Consider the following 18,942-nt stretch of genomic DNA (forward strand, 5'->3'; position numbering starts at 1 on the left):
CTAGGAGCCACTTGCAGATTCGTGATAAATTTGCCAGTCCACTGGTTTGTCATTCTCCCCAGTAGCATTATATCTGTGATTTGGGGTGGCAAATTATGAGATCAGAACTTGTGTGGTGAAAAACAAAATATACTCTTATAAAGTCAAGTATCATTTATGTAACCTGTAACATAGGAAGATTGGCACCAATTTACTAATAATACTCCAGTCTAGACTCCTACAAAAATGCACCAGTCTTTTCCCCGAGGTGTTTTTGGGAACAACCTGGCTTTAGAAGTGTCTGTCTACTTTCTCGCTAAATGACAGATTGAATGTGGAACCCAGCACACAGGAACAGCACGTGGGGCTATGACCATCCTGAGGGACTCTGAGATGAGTTGCATGTGTTTATAAGTATGTTGTATGCCTTCTTTTTCTAAGATTAGCCAACAGAAACCTTTGAGCTGCAAATTAATATATAACAAACTCCCATTCCTGGTAAAGAAGTCCCATTCTGTTTAATTATCTTCAATGTAAGCAATATTTACTTTACTTTTTTTTTTTTTCCAGAATACTTTGTAAAAAGAAAAAGAAAGAATATATTCCTTAGCACGGTGTTCTCCCTTACAGTCGGCACTCATAAGCATTTGTTTAATAAAATCCAGACAATTATTCCTACATATTTATTGCATTTTAATGTTTTATTGTATTTCTATGATTGTATATTTTTTTTTTCCTTGAGACAGATTCTTGCTCTGTCGCCCAGGCTGGAGTGCAGTGGTGTGATCTTGGCTCACTGCAACCTCAACCTCCTGGGTTCAAGCAATTCTTATGCCTCAGCCTCACGAGTAGTAGCTAGGATTACAGGCATGCACCACCATGCCTGGCTAATTTTTGTATTTTTGTAGAGATGGGATTTCACCATGTTGCCCAGGCTGGTCTTGAACTCCTGACCTCAAGTGATCCACCCGCCTTGACCTCTCAAAGTGCTGGGATTACAGGCATGTGCCACCATGCCCACTTTTTACATGATTGTATTTTAATATACAGTGGGTAAAAGTTTGTGCTAAAATGTATCATTTATGGCTCCAATTTGGTATTACTGAAGGGAGATGTCCCTTCAATATGGGAGATGTTCCCTTTTACTCCTGACTGATCTGTTTGGTTGGGACCTTATAATGTCATAGAAAATGTGCATTTTGAGTGGTTAAAAAAAAAAAAAAAGCAGCCTCTAGTTTTTACTCTCAAAGAGCTTTGTGTTAAGATAAAGAACAGTAATATAACCTGGGTTAAAAGCTGAAGACATTTAATAGAGGCATGTATTACAAATAGCATCTAGCTACATTGGAAGGTTAGGACTTCATATCTGAAATTCTGTTGCTTATTAGTTGTAGGAAGTGAATGAAATACATCACTAAAGGGCAAGGTCAGTATTACATTATTCTGGAAATGTCTTTATTGAATAAATGTGTAAATATTTCAGATAAGTACTTGAGATTATATTTCTATTGGGGACATATCTACAGAATGAATGATTCTACTTGTAACTACAGGAGCAGATGTCACATTACGTGTTGTCCCCAATGACTGATTTCATTTGAAATGATCTGGAAATAAATACTGATTACTAGTGATGTCAGACTATTCACCTTGGAGTCAGATGTCTGACAGGCAAGCTAGAGCTAACAGATTTGGTTATTTTGAAAACATTGTTTTCTAAAGCAGGATACTGTTTTAAAGTAGCATTGTGAATTCTCGGAGTTGTATATCTGGGTTCATTTGCATTGAGTATGGAAGAACATACTTACGAGGATGCAATCTCCAATGGTTTTCCATCCTTTAACTATACAAAAGAAAGAAAATTGTACCTGGGACCTGCTTATAGGATAGTTTGGCATTAGTCGCTAACACAAGGGAAATGAAGCACCAAATTTGAATGATGGTGTCAGTGTAACTGAGGGGCGTTGCCTCATTGGGAGATATAGTTGCATCATAGGAACATGGTGTGATTTAATTTCATAATTGTAAACATTACAGTGGGTATGGTTGATTCATTTGAAACTCCTGTCCACTTTGCTATGGCTGAACAGCTGAGTTAACATGGGTAGGTCTTGGGTTCACATTTTTACAATTTATTTTCTTTGTAGTTTTATTTGGGGGAAAAAATCTAAAAGAAAAAAACTGTATTACAATGAGTTTATCTGAAATCAAACTTTTATAAAGCCATGGCTTGACTGAAGGACAATGAACTTTATTGACCTTCTAAATCAGAGCGCTGTATAAATGTTTGAAAGCCTCAATTTTGCCTTGAAAGGGGGCTGGGGAGGGAGTGTTGTATGAATCCTTGTTTTCTACAGTGCTGATTATCTGCTTGTGTTTTAAATTGTGGCCCAACTCAGGGGCAAGAGCAACTCACATGGAGAAAAAAATATGCTAGAATTATCCTTGTTTAATCATCATGAATGCAACAGCTAATAGCCATCTGATTTTTAAGTTGTGAGTGGAAACAGACCAACAGAAAATAAAGCAGCATGAAATTTCGTGAAGGAACCGCAATAGGTACGCAAACTTGGCTTTTCAGAATTTTTTCTGTTATGCTCGGGACTATAGACTCCCTGACCAAAGTTTTAATGCAGATTCTGGGTACGTAGCATCTGAAATTCATCGTAAAGAGATTGATCTGTAAAATAATAACGTCATGATTTACAGTTCCATAAGGACAGTAAAAAGAAGTAAGCTTCAAAGTTTAGAGGGAATTAAGTCTCTAAATGTACAAAGTTGCATGTTAAAATGTACAAAGTTCACCTTTAGAAGTCTTTATTTTCTGTCAAAAATACCACAATGTTTCATTTCTAGGGTATGAAAACGATAGCTTTTCCTACTTGTAGATGGGTTCTCTGGAGAGATATGGAAGAGCCTGGGAATTGAGCGGCTCAAATCAGCTGGCAACTGGAGTTCATTTAGGTGATTTCACGTACAATTTCCGGCTCTCCTTGCAGGTTATCAGTGGTCTTGGACGCGGGGAAGAGGAATCGGGGGAACAGGTGTAGACCAGGACCTTGGTTATTGGTATAACTGCCAATATCCAAGGGTTGCCGAGCGTTGGGTGGGCGGAGTTCCCCTGCCCAGGCCGAGTCTCTCCAGAAAGACTTCGGAGGAGCTTACTTCACTCCCCAGACCGTCCCAGTGGCTTCGTTCTTCACGGCCCAGGAGGGGGCCGCACCTTCCGATTAGAGCTGGGGCGCTCTAGGAAATGAGGGTGACCGTAGCTCCCCAGATCAAACCTGTCTTTTCCACCAACGAGCTGGCGCATTCATCGCCCCCAAGGGCTCCGGGAAGCCAGCGGGAGAGTGGCGTCGGGTTGCGAGCCTCTTGCCCCACTGAGTGGGGGGAGAAAGTGGTCAGAGACGCGTTCCGCGGGGCGCTGCGTGCAGAAAAGCGACCGGCGGCCACAGGTGATCCCGAAGGCGAGGGGAAGGCGGGCGCCCGGGCGAGGGCCCGGGGCGCGGGAGGGCAGGCCCGGCCGGGGTGGGCCAGCCGAGCCGCCGCTGCTGCTCACCTGCCCGCGGGGGCGGGGCGGGGCGCGGCGCTGGGGCGCGCCTGCCTCCCGCCTCCCGCCTCCCGCCCCGGGAGGAAGCGGAGGGGCGCGGTGTAAACAGAGCGGCGGCCGTGATGTCAGCCGGTCACATGGAGCCTCTTATGGCTCGGGATGGCTCTCGGCGGGCGGGCAGCTGCGGCAGCTGCTGCTGTGGCTCGGGCGGCGGCGGCGCGGCGGCGGCAGAGGGGGCTCCGGGGTCGGACCATCCGCTCTCCCTGCGCTCTCCGCACCGCGGCTTAAATGATGTATTTTGTGATTGCAGCGATGAAAGGTGAGCCCGGGCGCCCCGCCGGGGCCGGGTGGGCTGGCGGCTCCGGGGGGCGGGGAGGAGGGCGCGCAGGGGGAGGGGTGGGCGCGCCTGCCCGAACGCACGTACTGCCCGGGGCTCGGCGCGGGGGCCCCGCCAGGGCCTTCTGGGCCACCGCCGCGGAGCCACCTGAGCCCGGCCACGGGATCGGCCTGTCTCCGATTGGGGGCAAAGGCGCACGGGGTGGATCCCCCTGTGCTGCCCCCTCCGGCTCCTGTCAGTCTCCTGGGTCCGCTGGCACCCAGCGGGGCTCCCAAAAGAAAGTTTGCCGGGAGTCGCCGCGCTTCGGGAAGGAAGGGGAGGGTCTGCGGAGTTCAGAGGAAGCCGGGGACGCCCGCGGCCGGTCCTCAGGGCCCGCACCCCGGACAGCTCCGGCCTAGGTCGGGGAGGCGCCGCGGCCGGGCAGGGCCGTGCTTGCGCGCGGTCGCGATGTCATCCCCGAGGACTGGTCAGCGCCCCAGGCCTTGCGCCCTCCCCCTGCGGTCCCGAGCGTCTCAGCAGCCACCGGCCGGGCAAGTGCCGCAGGTCCGCGCTGTGTCCCGCGCTGTGTCCCGCCGCGGCCACTTCCGAAAGCGCGCGGGCTGGAGCTAGACGGGCGCCTCGAGCGTGCCAAGACGCCCTTGGCGGCCCAGGGAGCAGCGGCGCACCCCCGCTTGACACTTTGGCTGGTGGATGGAGGTGGGGAGGAACTCGGCAGCCCACGGGATCCGCGGGCAGGGGCGGAGGTTAGACCGTGCTGAGGGCCGACGGGCGCGGGTTAGTCGCGGCCAAGCCTCCCAGCCCGGCCTTCCGCCCTCATCAGGACTCCGTAGCCGGGCCGGGGGCGGGAGGGGAAGGGGATCTGGTTGGAGGAAGGACTGGTTCGAGGTCCTCTCAGGTGAGAAGGAGAGAAACCGTGGCAAGTCAGGGAACTTTCTGATGGGAAAACTAAAGTTTGGAGGTGTTCAGGAAGTCGCCTCGCTGCCGGAGAAACCGAGATTCGCTCTTGGGACGGTTGCAAACAGCTCCGGAGAAACTCAGCCCGCAGCACGCTGCCCGCTTGTGCGCCCGCAGGTTCGTCGCCGTGGATAATCTGCCCGAACGGCTTGGCAGGCCCGGCCGCCAGGCTTGGGGATTTAGAGCCCCATCTTTTAGTGGCGGACGCGGCTTCCCTAATGCGCAGCAATTGTGCAGACCCAGACTGTCCTGCGGGTCCTGCCCACCCGTGCGGGCGCCAAGCGCTCGTTAAACGTTTGCTAGGTTCGGGTTTTGTTGCAATCTGGAATGAAGGACACCAGTTCGGTATCTGCGCTGGGTTTACTTTCAGATCACCGAGCTTTGCCTTTCTTCACTACAGATTGGGTGGCATCTCTTTTATTAATTATTAACAGGCCGAAACGTTCTGGACGTTAAGATGAGCTACTTGACATGAAATCTTTCTATATAATGTGCCCACAGCAAATTTTCTCTTTTCCCCTGTGGCTTGAGAGAAATGGGATTTAATCATTTGTGGAATATGCAATTCATATAAGTAAAAGAGAGGAAACCTCCCGTGATCCGCGCTCTTAAGCACTTAAAATTATTTGGGAGGAAAAATTATTAAGGTTTCTTACCGACTTCTTATGTTAAAAAATCTATTCTCCCGTGCCCCCCCTCCCCAAAAAAAACTTTTATGCTATTCCTGCATTTCATTAGCCCTGTAAGTGTAAAACGACTTAAATGCCCTCTGCAGCTAAAGCATTTTTTTTGTCTTTAAATTATAAAATAGGTTTTGCTATTTGGAAGATGTCAATGCCAGTCTTTATCCACTTTGTCTAATATAATTTGTGGTGACTGGAGGAAAGGCGAGAGGATGAGACATTTTAAACTGCTTTCTCCCCTCATGAACAGTAACCACCCACCAAACAATAAGGAAAGTACATTTTAATATTTTGATTTAATGTTGATGTTTCCTAGTACATAGGCTTTTGCTTTTGTAGTTCTACAAAGTGAAGTTCCATACTATCCCTTACTAATAGAATAATGAGAATCACGCACTACCCCCACACATTTGTCTTGGAGTGACCTCTGTCTGCCATAAAATAATAGATTCATAGTATTGTGCTTTGAAAAAAGTGCCTCAGAAGTACTGGCAATGCAATTTTTCTATAAACTCAGCTGCCTGAGAGAGAGAGAGGGAGAGGAAGAGAGAGAGAGAATGCATCTGGACAAGTAGAATATTTCACTCCCAATATCATAACATCCTGAATTTTAATGGGATTATTTGGCTTTGTTGCAAACTTAAGCTGAAAAAGAAAATAGTTTGTGGGAAAGTGAGGAATGCTGTAAATGTTTCCATATCAGATTTAAGGGGAAAAAACTGGCTTAGAATCTTATTAAATACTTCCCTGTCGCCTCTCAGTTTTAATAGTTAAATTGGTTCCATGTGTAAGAGAGTTTGTATAATTAGATTTTTCGTGCAAAACAGAAATACTATTTATACTATAGCTTTTTGGTATGTGGATGCGTGTGGACAAGGGAGGAGGGAACAAGCCACCATAAAAGAGAAAGATTCTCTTTGTTGGCTGATTTACTTGTTTTTTAAACATCATTAAATCGGGCCCTTTGAACTCACCAAAGAAGAAAATCCTTCCTCTGCATTAGTTGACAAATAAGTTTAGGCTTAGTTTCATGCTCAAATGTAATAAATCTTCTTTTGAGCAACTCTAGTCTCATCCTTTAATTTTGCTTTTGTTTAATTAACAACAAAATTCCAATACCATTTGGATTGCTTCTTGGGCAAAGGGAGAGAGCCAGCTATAACATTTATAATCACGGGAGCACTTGTTCTGCTCATCATAAAAGTGCATTGGCCAAATGTCACGCGGCAGCGGAGTCCTGAAAGGAAATGTAAGAGCTTCATCAGTTTCAGTAGATTATATACCCCTTTGCTTCATATGAGTGCTCACCCGGTGTTCGTGTAAATGGAGTTATAAGAGCACAGAGAGGCTTAAAGGGAATTTCTGGCCCATAGATTCTTCCTCCGGCCTGATTCATGTGCAAATGCAAGACTCCTCACCACTTTGAAAATACTGTATGTGTCGGTAGTATGTCCAACTCTAGTAAATACGATTTTATAGTTTTGAAGAACGCGGCCTTTCTTTTTACCGAATGAAATTGGAATTCGATCTCTGATCTCATTGTGAGGACCCTTTCCCGGGTATCCCTTCACTGGGATTTTTGTACCATTTTTGTTACCTGTGATGGGAAGGATTGGGAGAAGGGGATGGCTGGATCTTGAAAAGAGAAAACCCAAATGGTTGCCACTACTGAGCAGAGTGCTTATCTGGCAAGAAGGGATCAGTTCTTTTAAAGACAAAGAGGATTTCTGAATCCATTTATCCATGGGAGGAGGGAGAAGCCTGGACCTTCCATGAAGTAGACAGTATTTTAAAAGCACCATTTTCATGGGCAGCCTCTTGGTTTTATATATTTCAATCACATTACTTGGGGTACAAAGCAACATCATGCACAAGTAAACCCTTTTGCCCTTGATTTGAATTGAGAACCGTATAATTTTTTTAATGCTGCCCAGTCGTGAAATAATGTAGTTTCTAAACAGAAATAGTCATTTAAAAATATACAATATGTCATCTAAACCTTAGCTCTTTAATATGTAGTAGATATCCTTGTAAATATATTAATTCTCATTAGTGTCCTTTTTCTCCTATCTTTCCCCCCACTCAAGTGAGACACAATAAAAACGAGTGAGTTCAGCAAGGTGATATTTGCAGAGCACCTACAATAGCACCCAGCCACTTTGGTATTTGCTCTGGGGTACCTAGGAAAATAATATTTATAAATGACCATTTACTGGGGAAAAGAAGTTACTGGATGGATGGATGGATGGATGGATGAATAGATTTGCAGAGGTAGATGTGGGGTTCAGTTTTCTTAAAAATCTCTTAAATTATAGGGATCAACAAAACCCGTTATATGGAACAAATTTCCTAAGAATACTCTGTCATGGAAATGTTTTCTGCATACATTTTAACTATTTACAGCATTTATTAGTAAGAAATCAAGGCTGCCTTTATATATTTCATATTTAATAATTTTTAAAACCATAATTAGGCACTCAGAGTCAGCAGCTACACCATTTTTATGTTTCTCTACTTAAAAAACAGTTTTTTTTTGGAGCCATCCACCAGTGACAACTCAGGTGTGAGTTAACATTTGATGGTATCTCAGAGACCACATACAGACCCTCTGAGGAATGATTTACAAGTTCTGCCTCCCCCATCTAGCTATTCTACTGAAGATAACTCCTTTCCTTCCCAACCTTTTGACTCATGAACTGAGAGAGCCGTAGTCAGAGCTTTTTTCTATCCGTCAGTATTTTGTGTGACATGATAGAACATGATTTTTCTGTTGATTGTCAGGAGTGCTATGTCAAGAGATAGGAGGTCTAAATAGATGGGTAATAGCATGTATTAGCCAATGGGCAAAATGCAAGGAAGCAGCTGAAATCTTTGATTTTTGGGTTTTCTTTTTGGAATGAAATTTGTTAGCCCTCATCATGTTTTCAGGAAATAATACGATAACTTTAAAAATCTTTGCTCCTGTGGGTATAAAAAACAATGTCAACTTTATTCCCTAGGTTTGTCAGTTATTTGGCTTTGTAAAATGTTACTGCTTCTGAAGTTTACTAGGCATTTCATAAACAAATAGGGAGATGATGCTAATCTATATTTATTTTGTGCTTTATGGTTTACAAACACTCTGACACCATTTAATCCTCCATAGATAGTCACTGATAGCCCCACATTTTTTAGCTGAGGAAACTGAGGTTCACAGAGGTTGCATTATAGCCTAGCTTTTCCAGCTGATACATGGTGAAATAAGAACTACAACCCTAATTTCTGTCTTCATGCCTCCCCTGGAGGAAGCTGTGAAAAACGTCCTGGATATAACTTCGTCTCTAGTTAGTGGAAGTTATAACGCTGGCATTTATATGGGGGGAAAAAAATAGATCCAATTATGTAATGCTTTGCTGAGCCTAATATCTTTAAATTACTATTTAATAAAATCAATTTGGTACAAATGGGGTTATTCTTATTTGCTTATCATTAGCTCTCTTCATCCATGATTTTCATTAAGTCTGCTTGTTGTAAGAGGAGATGAGTGAAATGTAAGCATTATTTTCCTTGAGAATACAGAATACCACGAAGTAACCTGTGTAACCAATCGCCATGATAGAATTGAGAGATACATCTATATGTCCCACTTATCTTAGGCAAAGGGAACATTCACAAATGCATCTTCTAATTTTAATGCGACTTTGTGTAGTATAAAACTTACGCATTCTCGTGCTTGTGAGTGCTGTCCTGTTTTTTTCCATGACAGTTTAGGGGCATGATTGTAGATATATTCTTAAGAAATCATTTGTCTTTTAGAAGATCACCTGAAGTCTAAAAGTTTTCAAGTAGATCTGAAAAAGCTCATTTCTCACTTACTGGGGACTGGCCTTAATGACTGCTGGATTAAGGTGTGTTTGTCTGAAAGCAAATAAGGATTATTTCAGTCTCAGACGAAACCTTTTTTTTTTTTTTTTTTTAGGACGGGGTCTCGCTCTGTGGCCCAGGCTGGAGTGCAGTGGCCGGATCTCAGCTCACTGCAAGCTCCACCTCCCGGGTTCACGCCATTCTCCTGCCTCAGCCTCCCGAGTAGCTGGAACTACAGGCGCCGCCACCTCGCCCGGCTAGTTTTTTGTATTTTTAGTAGAGACGGGGTTTCACCGTGTTAGCCAGGATGGTCTCGATCTTCTGACCTCGTGATCCGCCCGTCTCGGCCTCCCAAAGTGCTGGGATTACAGGCTTGAGCCACCGCGCCCGGCCATTAGACGAAACCTTTAAAGTCACTCAGATGAATGCCCCACTGGGATTTGGACCCTGCCCACAATATTTCTGCCAAGTAGTTATCTGGTTATGCTTGAACACCTCCCACAATGGGAAACTCACGATCTTTAAAGGTAACTTATTCCATCTTGAATTAGAAAAGTCTTATATCAAGCATAACTCTTTCCTTTGTACTTTTAATCCCTTAATTTTGATCATTTCCTTTGGGGCTGTACAGAACACATTTAATCCGTCTTTCAAATGAAAGACTGTCAGTCATTTGAAGACTAGTATTATAACACACACACACACACACACACGCCCTAACACATAATCTCTGCTGTCCCTCTCCAGTCCTTTTTGCTATAAGTGTGGTTCTGCCTTCCCACAATCGTGATCAGTTTCTTCCTCAAACACACTTCAGTTTGCCTAGAACCACTTGAAAGTTTGATGCCAAAAATGGACCCCAAGTGCCAGTTGTGATATAATTGACTTGGCACTTAACCCAGCACATAGTAAAGAGGAAGCTGTGACTTAAAGATGAAAAACTTTTGTTTAAAATTTTTAAAGATAACGTCAGCTAGGCTGTATCTCTAGCACCTCTCACCACCAGTCTTTGTGATACCATTGTTTGTGAAAGTGGACTTTTGAACCGTTTAGGAATACCTTTAGTTCCATTTGAAGTTGATTATTAAGTATCCAGGAAAATCAAAGATACTACAAAAATAATTAAAGGAACGTTAGAAGCATTTGAGGTATTTTTCTGCCGCATGTCAGATATGAGATAAGGCTGCCCTCTAGTGGTTACTCACCCATGGACAGCTAAATCCATAATGGTGCCAGTGAATTTCCCATCAGGCTAGTGGGAAGGTCAAAGGTTGTAGTTATTTTCTCAATTGGAATGAGACATTCTACACCAGATTCAAAAGTTTAACTCCTTGTTTTTCATGGTTATCAGAAATGTAACTGTGGAAGAGATACTGAATTTTTAAAGTTTGCTTTGGCAGGAAGTAAAGGAAAAAAATTTTTAACTGAAGATAAAGCTGATTTATTTGCTGTTTGGCTCAATATTAAATTTAAGTGAAATTTGGTTTGTGAGTAAACAATTGTTATGACATTTATAGTAATCCTTGTATTCTTTTAAGTTTCAACCTCCGTTCTATTTCCCAACCCATGAATATATTTCAAAAAGAGGTCGTCATTTGATGAACTAAATTCAGCATTTCCCCTTTTTAAATCTAGAGCTTTTCTTTTTTTCAAAAATGATAAACATTTAGAAAAAAAGTAAACTACAGTAGCTTTTGGGGGTAATAAAACAATTTTAAACATGGATGAAAAAACTATTAACCCCTTGGTTTCTGAAGATTTGTGGTTAGATCATTTGGTTCACTTAAGTATATACAGTTTGCACAAAAAATAAGATAGAGGATATGTCAGAAACTGCATGAGGTAGCGACAAGCATTCAGTTGCATAATTTTTAGGATAAATAGATAATACAAGTGGATTGTCGATTTGGATTTTGGTGTTGTAACAAGTGTGAAACAATCACAAAACAATCTGATTTCTGTGTTGGAATCTAAGGGATGAATATAGATCTTCCTGTTTGCTTAAATGTTATTTGTTCCTGATGCTACACAGAGGTATAAGAATGCATGCACATTTATATGAATTTTGCAGGGCTGAAGAAGTCAAAGCTGATCTGAGCTAGAATAACCAAGGTGATAATAATGACAAATAGTCACCAGGCTTGTAAAGGATAACAGTGCTTACCTGTTCCTATTAGAAAGATGAAATTGCAGCATTTCATGAAAAACAAGAAAAAAGCCAGGAAAACCTGCTGTTTGAACCTTTCTATCATAGAAATAAGGCAGTGGTTCAGAAGTGAAGACTTGTGGTTAAGTTTCAGATCAGTTACTGAAGCCAACCGTTTTACAAACTGCGCCACCCAGAAGTGTGATTCTTTCACCACATGAGAAGTATTCTCTTTTTCACAGAATGTTATTTTCATTTTTCAGTTGTTGGAAAGGTTTTTGTCTCCTTCTTTTTATTTGTTTATCTCACTTCAAATCTTCTGTAGAACACTGGGTGAAAATAAGTAAATACATTTATTTCAGCAAATACTTAAGTGCCTATTGTGTGCTAGGTAATTCAGGTACCACCTTTGTGCTTTTATAATAGAGCTGAGACACCTTCCTCCCAATCAAGTGTCTTAAGCCATGAATCAGCGTTTAAAAAATGCACTGAGAAGTTGGCAGCCACACTTAGTCAGAGAAGGCTGCTTTATGACTGTTGGGCTTATAGGTTTGCATTTGCTATAAGCTACATGCCATTTAAAACAAAGGAGATTTTTGCGACATGCCAAACAACGCAATGATGAATGTACATGATTTGCTTCCACATAAGCCATAAGTTAGCTCTAAAATCCTGCCTGAAACAGTGGGTCTGAAACTATAGAGTACAACCCATATCCCAGAGAGTCTTAAGAAGGCAGATCCCTGAGTCTCCTCCGGAGTCTGATTCTGTGTCTGGGGTGAGGCCCACAAAGGCGTGTTTTTACACAGCATCTCCGATGTTTCTGATACAGCTGGTCCTTAGGCCTCACTTTGTGAAGCTCTGTCCTAGCCTGTCAGAGCTGGGTGGGCCGCAAAGTCCTCCAGTCCTTTAGTGGTTCCCAAATGCCATTGATCTTCACAGTCATCTGGGAAGCATTTAAAAAATAAACGCCGTTCTCCAGCAACACCTGCACAGATTCTGCTTCCAAAAGCCTAGGGGGAGGCCAAGGAATCTTCTTTTGTAAAAGATCCTCTCTTGAGGTCAAGACGGGTTTGGGAACCACTGCTCGGGGCTAACCCTTTCCTCTTACTCATGAGGAAAGGGAATCTCAGGAAGATAAATTATATTAAGGTAACCGTTCACTTCCCTTTAGTTCACTCCCTTTGGCATGGAGGAGGTGCCAGATGGGAGCAATTTCTGGCATTGTTATTAACACAGTTGAAATATTTTTCTGTTAACTTTGGCCTCACTGTCAAGCAGCATGCAGAAGAAAGTGGGCAGACCGTTACCTCAAATCTCTTACCCCAAGTGGCCCAAACGCGAGAGAACCCTGAGGCTGTTTTGGTGCTGGAGGCGGCTGTGAGACTTTTCAAATACTACACTCCTTTTCAGCATAAAGTCTTGTCCAGAATCCCCAGCCTCTGCATGTGACGTAGACACAGGGCTGGGTCTTGCCAATATTGTGACCACTTAGCAGGAGCAGGCTAGGAGTTCTACTGCAGAAGTCAAGGCCACCTCAGTGGAAACAGTGATGTCTTTTCGAGGTTGCTTTATTCAGCAACAAAGTAAAGGTTTCAGTGCCCTGGAAGCTGATCAGGGCTTCCTGTTTAGCACATGGCCTTTCTCAGGCACTGAGCATCTGGTGGGTGTCTGACAGTGTCCAGACTCCGGAGGTGACGTCCAAACAGGAGACCAAATGCTGCCTTCATGCAGCTTAGATTCTAGTCTGGTGGGATAGATCAAAGTAGACTTCCTCTGGCTGGTGTGGAGAAGGACCACCTGGCCGCTTCCATACTGCGACACCAGCCCCCTTTTTCTTTTGAAAATGCTGGTGTGTTATCTCATTATTGTGGCAAATGTGATGCTGGCAGCCGAGGGGACAGCAGTGATCGTGTCAGTCTCTGGTGTCTGTGAGGGTACATTCTGGTGGGAGAGGTAGATAATACTTAGGTAAACATATCAATGAACTAGATAAATGCAGATAATGACAACAGCTAGGCCAATGTAAAAACAGTATAATGGTTTAGAAATGCTTAGGGCCTCATGGGTCAGCGTCAGGGAACTGAATCAAAAAATTTTCCCAACTGATGGTGAACATTTTGCAGTAGACCTCATAGGTCATCTGCTCCCAACCTGGTCTGCACGTTAATCTATCTAGAGAGTTTTTAAAGATATACAAGCCAAGGCTGTGCTCCTGCAGATTTCTGACTTTATTGGTCTCAAGGTGTAGAGCTCAAGTATTGCTACATTTTTAAAGATACTCAGATAATTCTGATTGAGAAACCTCTGAAGTCCAGCACCCTCACTTTACACGTGAGTCACCCTGTCTGCAGTGTAGCGAAACAATGTTGAGTAGTGGAAACCCCCCTACATAGAGTAGGGGAAGATGAAGACATGGGTTCTTGTCCCAGATCTGCGATGCACTAATTGTCAGGTTAAACCTCAGTTGTTCACTTTCCCTGTTTTTAAAGCTAAAGGGTTGGACTTGGTAGCCACCAAGATCTTTTCCATCTCTACCATTCGATGAAAGTGTTTCTATTACAACAGAAACATGGTCTAGTTTCTTGTTTGAGACTTGGGAGAGGCAAACAAATGCCTCCTACTTTCCATATTCCCTGTCTCTAACCTTAATTGCTATAGGTGCTTCAATCAGCTAATCAGTTCCTTTTGGAAGTGAAAATTTAAGGTAGAAAGAGGTAATTACTTTATGCTATTTAAATAAATTTAAGAACAAGCCAGTTTTCATTAATATTAATAATAAATATGCCCAGACTTAGTTCTAGAAAATTATAGTCATACCTTATTTATCAAATTCTAGCCCAAAGCTTTCTCTGTTTTTGATGGTTGATTTAACACCAAGGGGCGGGGGCTGTTGTTTAAAAATGGAAACCATGGCATAGCCTTAACCATTGCATACCACGGTAATTTTATTCTTTACCAAATATTCCAGGCCAGCAACCCAAAGAAATTGAGTCTCTCCCAATGTATCGCCTGCAGTTTATTAGCAAGCAGAAACAATGTATCTCTTGTGATGCCATCTTATTTTATTAAAAAAAAGAAAGAAAGAAAAAAACTGAACTAAACTCCAGCGTGAAAAAATATCATTTAACTTCCTCATTTGAGACCTGGCATCTTTAAGAACTTGGATTTCATTGAAACGTTTATTCAAAAAGACAGCAGTTCATTATAAACCAGCATGGTGTGATGTAAGCACCTTAAGTTTATTTCCTTGTGTGGAATTTCCCAGTGGGGTTTGATAATACTCAGCAGTTTCAGAAGCGATAAAGGAGTTTGAAAAGAAAATCTGATAGGAGCTGGTAAATGAAATTAGAGCCGTATCTTTTTCAACAGAGATCTTTAAAGATTTGCATATTGCCTATTTTGTCTGTATATATTTAAGAAATTGTACATACATTGCGTTCACAGCCACATGTTTGCCCTAGACACAAGACTATGAAAAATCGTCTTCCTCTAACTTAAGTAGCATCCGTAATAGCAAGCCACTTTTGAAAATGATATTGTTTAACAGAACAATTGGTTTGATAGAAATCCATTTCTAAAGCAATGTTTCTGCCACAAGCAAAATCTTGTAAAACAGAAGCATTTTGTCTCCACCATTGCAGAGAAACAAAGTTGTTTAAGATGAGTTAAGATGTCTCAGAGTTTTGGCAGTCTTTCTAAGCCCCCTGCTGCTGTTGCGTTCAGAATCCCTTTTGAAGTGGCTTGGAAGTTTCTATGCAATTTCAGTGGCTGCTTAGGGGAAATATTGGCTAAACTACTCATTTTGACTGTTACGATGGATTGAGTGTTTTCAGAATGTTTTCGTTTGCTAGAAATATGTTTTGCACTCGGGCTTCTCTTGTTGAAGAAGGTTGGTCACCAGCCATCTGATGATGCCTCAGGGTGTTTACAGAAAATGTGGGTGCTGTAGTTATATTTGAGCACAGCCCTCCCCCAACAAAGATAGTGTGGTAATCAGCAGGAATGTGAAAACATGTATTTAAGGATTGATGCTTGTAAAAGAGGTGCTGTAAAGAAACATAGTTGTTCAGATGTAAGAAATGACTGACAGCTCTCCTTGTACGCATGCTAGTAACAATAAAGTCTAGAAGTTCAACATCAAAGCGATCACAGCTTACTCCACCAGTGACTTGCACATCAAAGAGGGAGCACAAGACAAAGGAAGTGCACTGAGGTATGTTTCTGCCTCATAGCCAGATCCTCAGGGGTAGCTCCCAGAGCTTCTTTCATGAATGCATAGTGATTTTCTGCAGATCCGCGTCTTCATTTCATAAATGACCAGGAATGTAAAAGCAGGGCAAATGAACGCCATAATTGCTCCCATCACTTTAAGTTTGGTTCGGAAAGATTCGTCACAGGAGCGACTGGTCTCTCTGGTTTCCTTGAGTAGTGAATTCTATACCAGTGTGGGCAACTCTAATTTCACCTAATATAGTACAGGGAATTATTCACAAAATAAGAGAGAACAAAGTGGATACATTTCAAGTTGGTGGATTGGAATTATGCTTGAGAACATAAAACTAGACCTAAGTTAATGTGCCTCTTTTTTCTTTCCTCTTGATTGCTTAATATTTTTGAATTAACATTGTGGGTGGATTTCTGCTGAATCAGGTGTGCGTTACTTAACAGGTGTGTGTGATAATGAAATTTAGACCTGTTAAACCTGCTCTTAATTAATCACCAGATCTATGCCTCAGTTCTCCAACTCAAATCATGTGTACTCCAAAATGCCAAAAGTAGAACAGGAAGAAGAGTCTGGGTTTAGCTTTTTTCCCTCTCTCTTGATATTACATTGAAAATAAAATTAACCATGCAAGTTATGAGTGGTTTTAAATAATGTACTTTTTTTTTTTTGCTTGCCTTTGAAATTTAAAGTTCTTTTATAGTTCATCTTCAGTAATTTACTCATTTTTAAATGCTATTGAAAAATAGTAGTGCTCTGTGTAGTCATTAATAAATACAAAGCAGCTTTCTCAAGGCTCTAGGGAGACCTAATAAACACAACTGTGTTACTAATTGATGCTAGACTGAGCTGACAAAAGCGGTGCATCGGTAAACAGAAGTTAGAAAGCAAGAAGTTAAGGAACTATAGGGGATTATGTAGACATCAAGGGTTGGAAATTATAATAAGGCCTCTTTAGGGGAGCATTAATTTGCATGGGGCTGAATTAGGACAACCAGTTATTTTTGAGGACGCTACTAAGAGCTCATCCAAAATAACCCCCAAAGTGAAAGGTTTGGGAGAGAGTTGGGAGTTAGGTGAGATGGAGGGGGTACTGAGCATGTCATATTTCCTGTAACTCATGGTATAGTTCAATCGTTTTCTCAATAGCATGTTAGAATAGCTAGCTTTCTTTGTTAGGAGAAAATGCTGATGAAATCAAGAGTACTGTAATTTCTTTGTTCTATACACACAATGTATGTTGAACTACCACAATGGAATTTTTTTTTTTTTTTTTTTTTTTAAGCAGGAAGGGCAGGAGAGTGGAGACAGAAATAAACCTTTTAAATCTTCTTTACGTGAACCCCACAAGGACATAAGCATTTAGCAGATTAGAGAGTGTTTGGATTTATAGATACTATCCTCTACAGTAGTGGTCTTCAATGTGTGATACAGGGACCCGCTGCGGGGCCCCAAGGCCCTCTCAGGGGCTCCAAGAGATAAAAACTAGTTCCATAACAATACCAAGGCACTATTTCCCCTTTTTACTACGGTGACCATTTGTATTAATGGTGCAAAGCATTGGCGGGTAAAACTGCTGGCGCCTTAGCAAGAAGCAGAACAGTAATGCCAAGCTGTACCAGCAGCCATGGTATTCTTCATTACTGTGCAGTTGCTGTTAAAAAAAAAAAAAAAAGAAAAAGAAAGTTTCATTTAAGAATGTCCTTGATGAAGCAGAAAATTAACTTTATTAAATTTTGACCCTTGAGACCACACCTTTTTAATGTTCTTTATGACAAAATTGGAAGTTTGCATAAAGCACTTCTGCTTTATACCTAAGTACCATGTTTGTCTCCAGGGAAAAGTACTTGTGTCATTGTTTGAGTTAAGAGCTGAACTAGCTGTTTTTTTAATGGAATGCCACTGTACTTAATAGAGTAACAGACTATAATTATTCAGATGTGGATATGTTTCATATATTTTCTCAAAAATGAACTTTGAGTCTGTTATCTCAAGAAAAACAGTTCACAGTATTTACTGCCCATACATTCAGGCAAAAATCTGAATTCTGGAAAACTTGTATCCAACCCCATCAATTTGACAGCTTCCTAATACTTAAAAACTTTTCTGATGATATGGGTAGTGATATTAATCAACATAATTCCTTGATATAATCACATCTAATAATGAAATGTGTCAAAATCTGGAAGATATATAAAACTCAGTGAACCAGTAGTTTCCAAGTGACCCATGCATGATATTATAAAAATATACATACGTAAATGATCCACTCAAAGTGCAAAATATACTGGTGTATTTTAATTTAGCAAAGTACAAAAAGTCAGTGATATGGTTTCAGGTTCCATATTCTAACTAATCTTTAAGAAACTACCACTTGTTGAGTTTTAGTGTAGTACCACAGAAGAATATCCAAAATTATCTGAAAAGGCTATTATAATACCTTTCCTTTTTCTAGCTACATATCTTTCTGAGGCCAGATTTTCTTCACATACATCAACCATAAGAGCATAACACAACAGATTGAATGCAGAAGCAGCTATGAGAATCTACTTGTCTTCTTTTAATAGCCAGATATAAAAAGATTTGCAAAAATGTAAAATAATGGTATTCTTCATGCTAACTTTTTGTCTTATAAAATATACTTATTTTTATATGTTAGTATGCAGTGTATTCATTACTATTATTTTAAGATGAATTATAAGTAAATGGTGTAAATGTTCCCAGTTTTAACTTCTAATATGGTAATGATTGATGTATAACCCACAAAAACAAAAGCTGTTTGCAGGTTTTTTTTTTTTTTTTTTTTTTCTTTTTTGGAAACGGAGTCTCACTCTGTAACCCAGGCTAGAGTACAGTGGCACGATCTTGGCTTGCTGCAACCTCCACCTCCTGGGTTCAAGTGATTCTCCTGCCTCAGCCTCCTGAGTAGCTGAGATTACAGACACGCACCACCACCACACCCAGCTAATTTTTGTATTTCTAGTAGAGACAGGGTTTCACCATGTTGGCCAGGCTGGTCTCGAACTCCTGACCTCAGGTGATCCATCTGTCTCAGCCTCCCAAAGTACTGGGATTATAGGCGTGAGCCACCACACGGGGCCTCTTTGCAGTTTTTAGAAGCATAAAAGTATATACAGAGACCAAAAAGTTTGAGAGCTCTTGCTCTGTAATTTACTCTAGGAGACATAGTCTGAAAATTATATGACAAAGCACAAGGTAACAATA

The 18,942-nt window shown here is 41.7% G+C and overlaps 1 protein-coding gene across 3 annotated transcripts in view; it reads left to right on the forward strand.

The window, feature by feature from the left end:
• RORA (RAR related orphan receptor A) overlaps positions 1-18,942 on the forward strand; it is a 356,396-nt gene that overhangs the window by 247,998 nt on the left and 89,456 nt on the right. Inside the window, exon 1 of one of the 3 annotated variants that reach the window (XM_023228592.1) lies at positions 3,596-3,848. The exons of the other annotated variants lie outside the window; for them this stretch is intronic. Within the exon in view, the coding sequence (XP_023084360.1) occupies positions 3,818-3,848 (31 nt within the window). The 5' untranslated portion in view covers positions 3,596-3,817. Of the gene's footprint in view, positions 1-3,595; positions 3,849-18,942 lie in introns of those variants that run through there. 3 annotated transcript variants of the gene reach the window in all.

This window comes from Piliocolobus tephrosceles, chromosome 6 (assembly GCF_002776525.5).
Source record: "Piliocolobus tephrosceles isolate RC106 chromosome 6, ASM277652v3, whole genome shotgun sequence".
In the NCBI taxonomy this organism is placed as follows: domain Eukaryota; kingdom Metazoa; phylum Chordata; class Mammalia; order Primates; family Cercopithecidae; genus Piliocolobus; species Piliocolobus tephrosceles.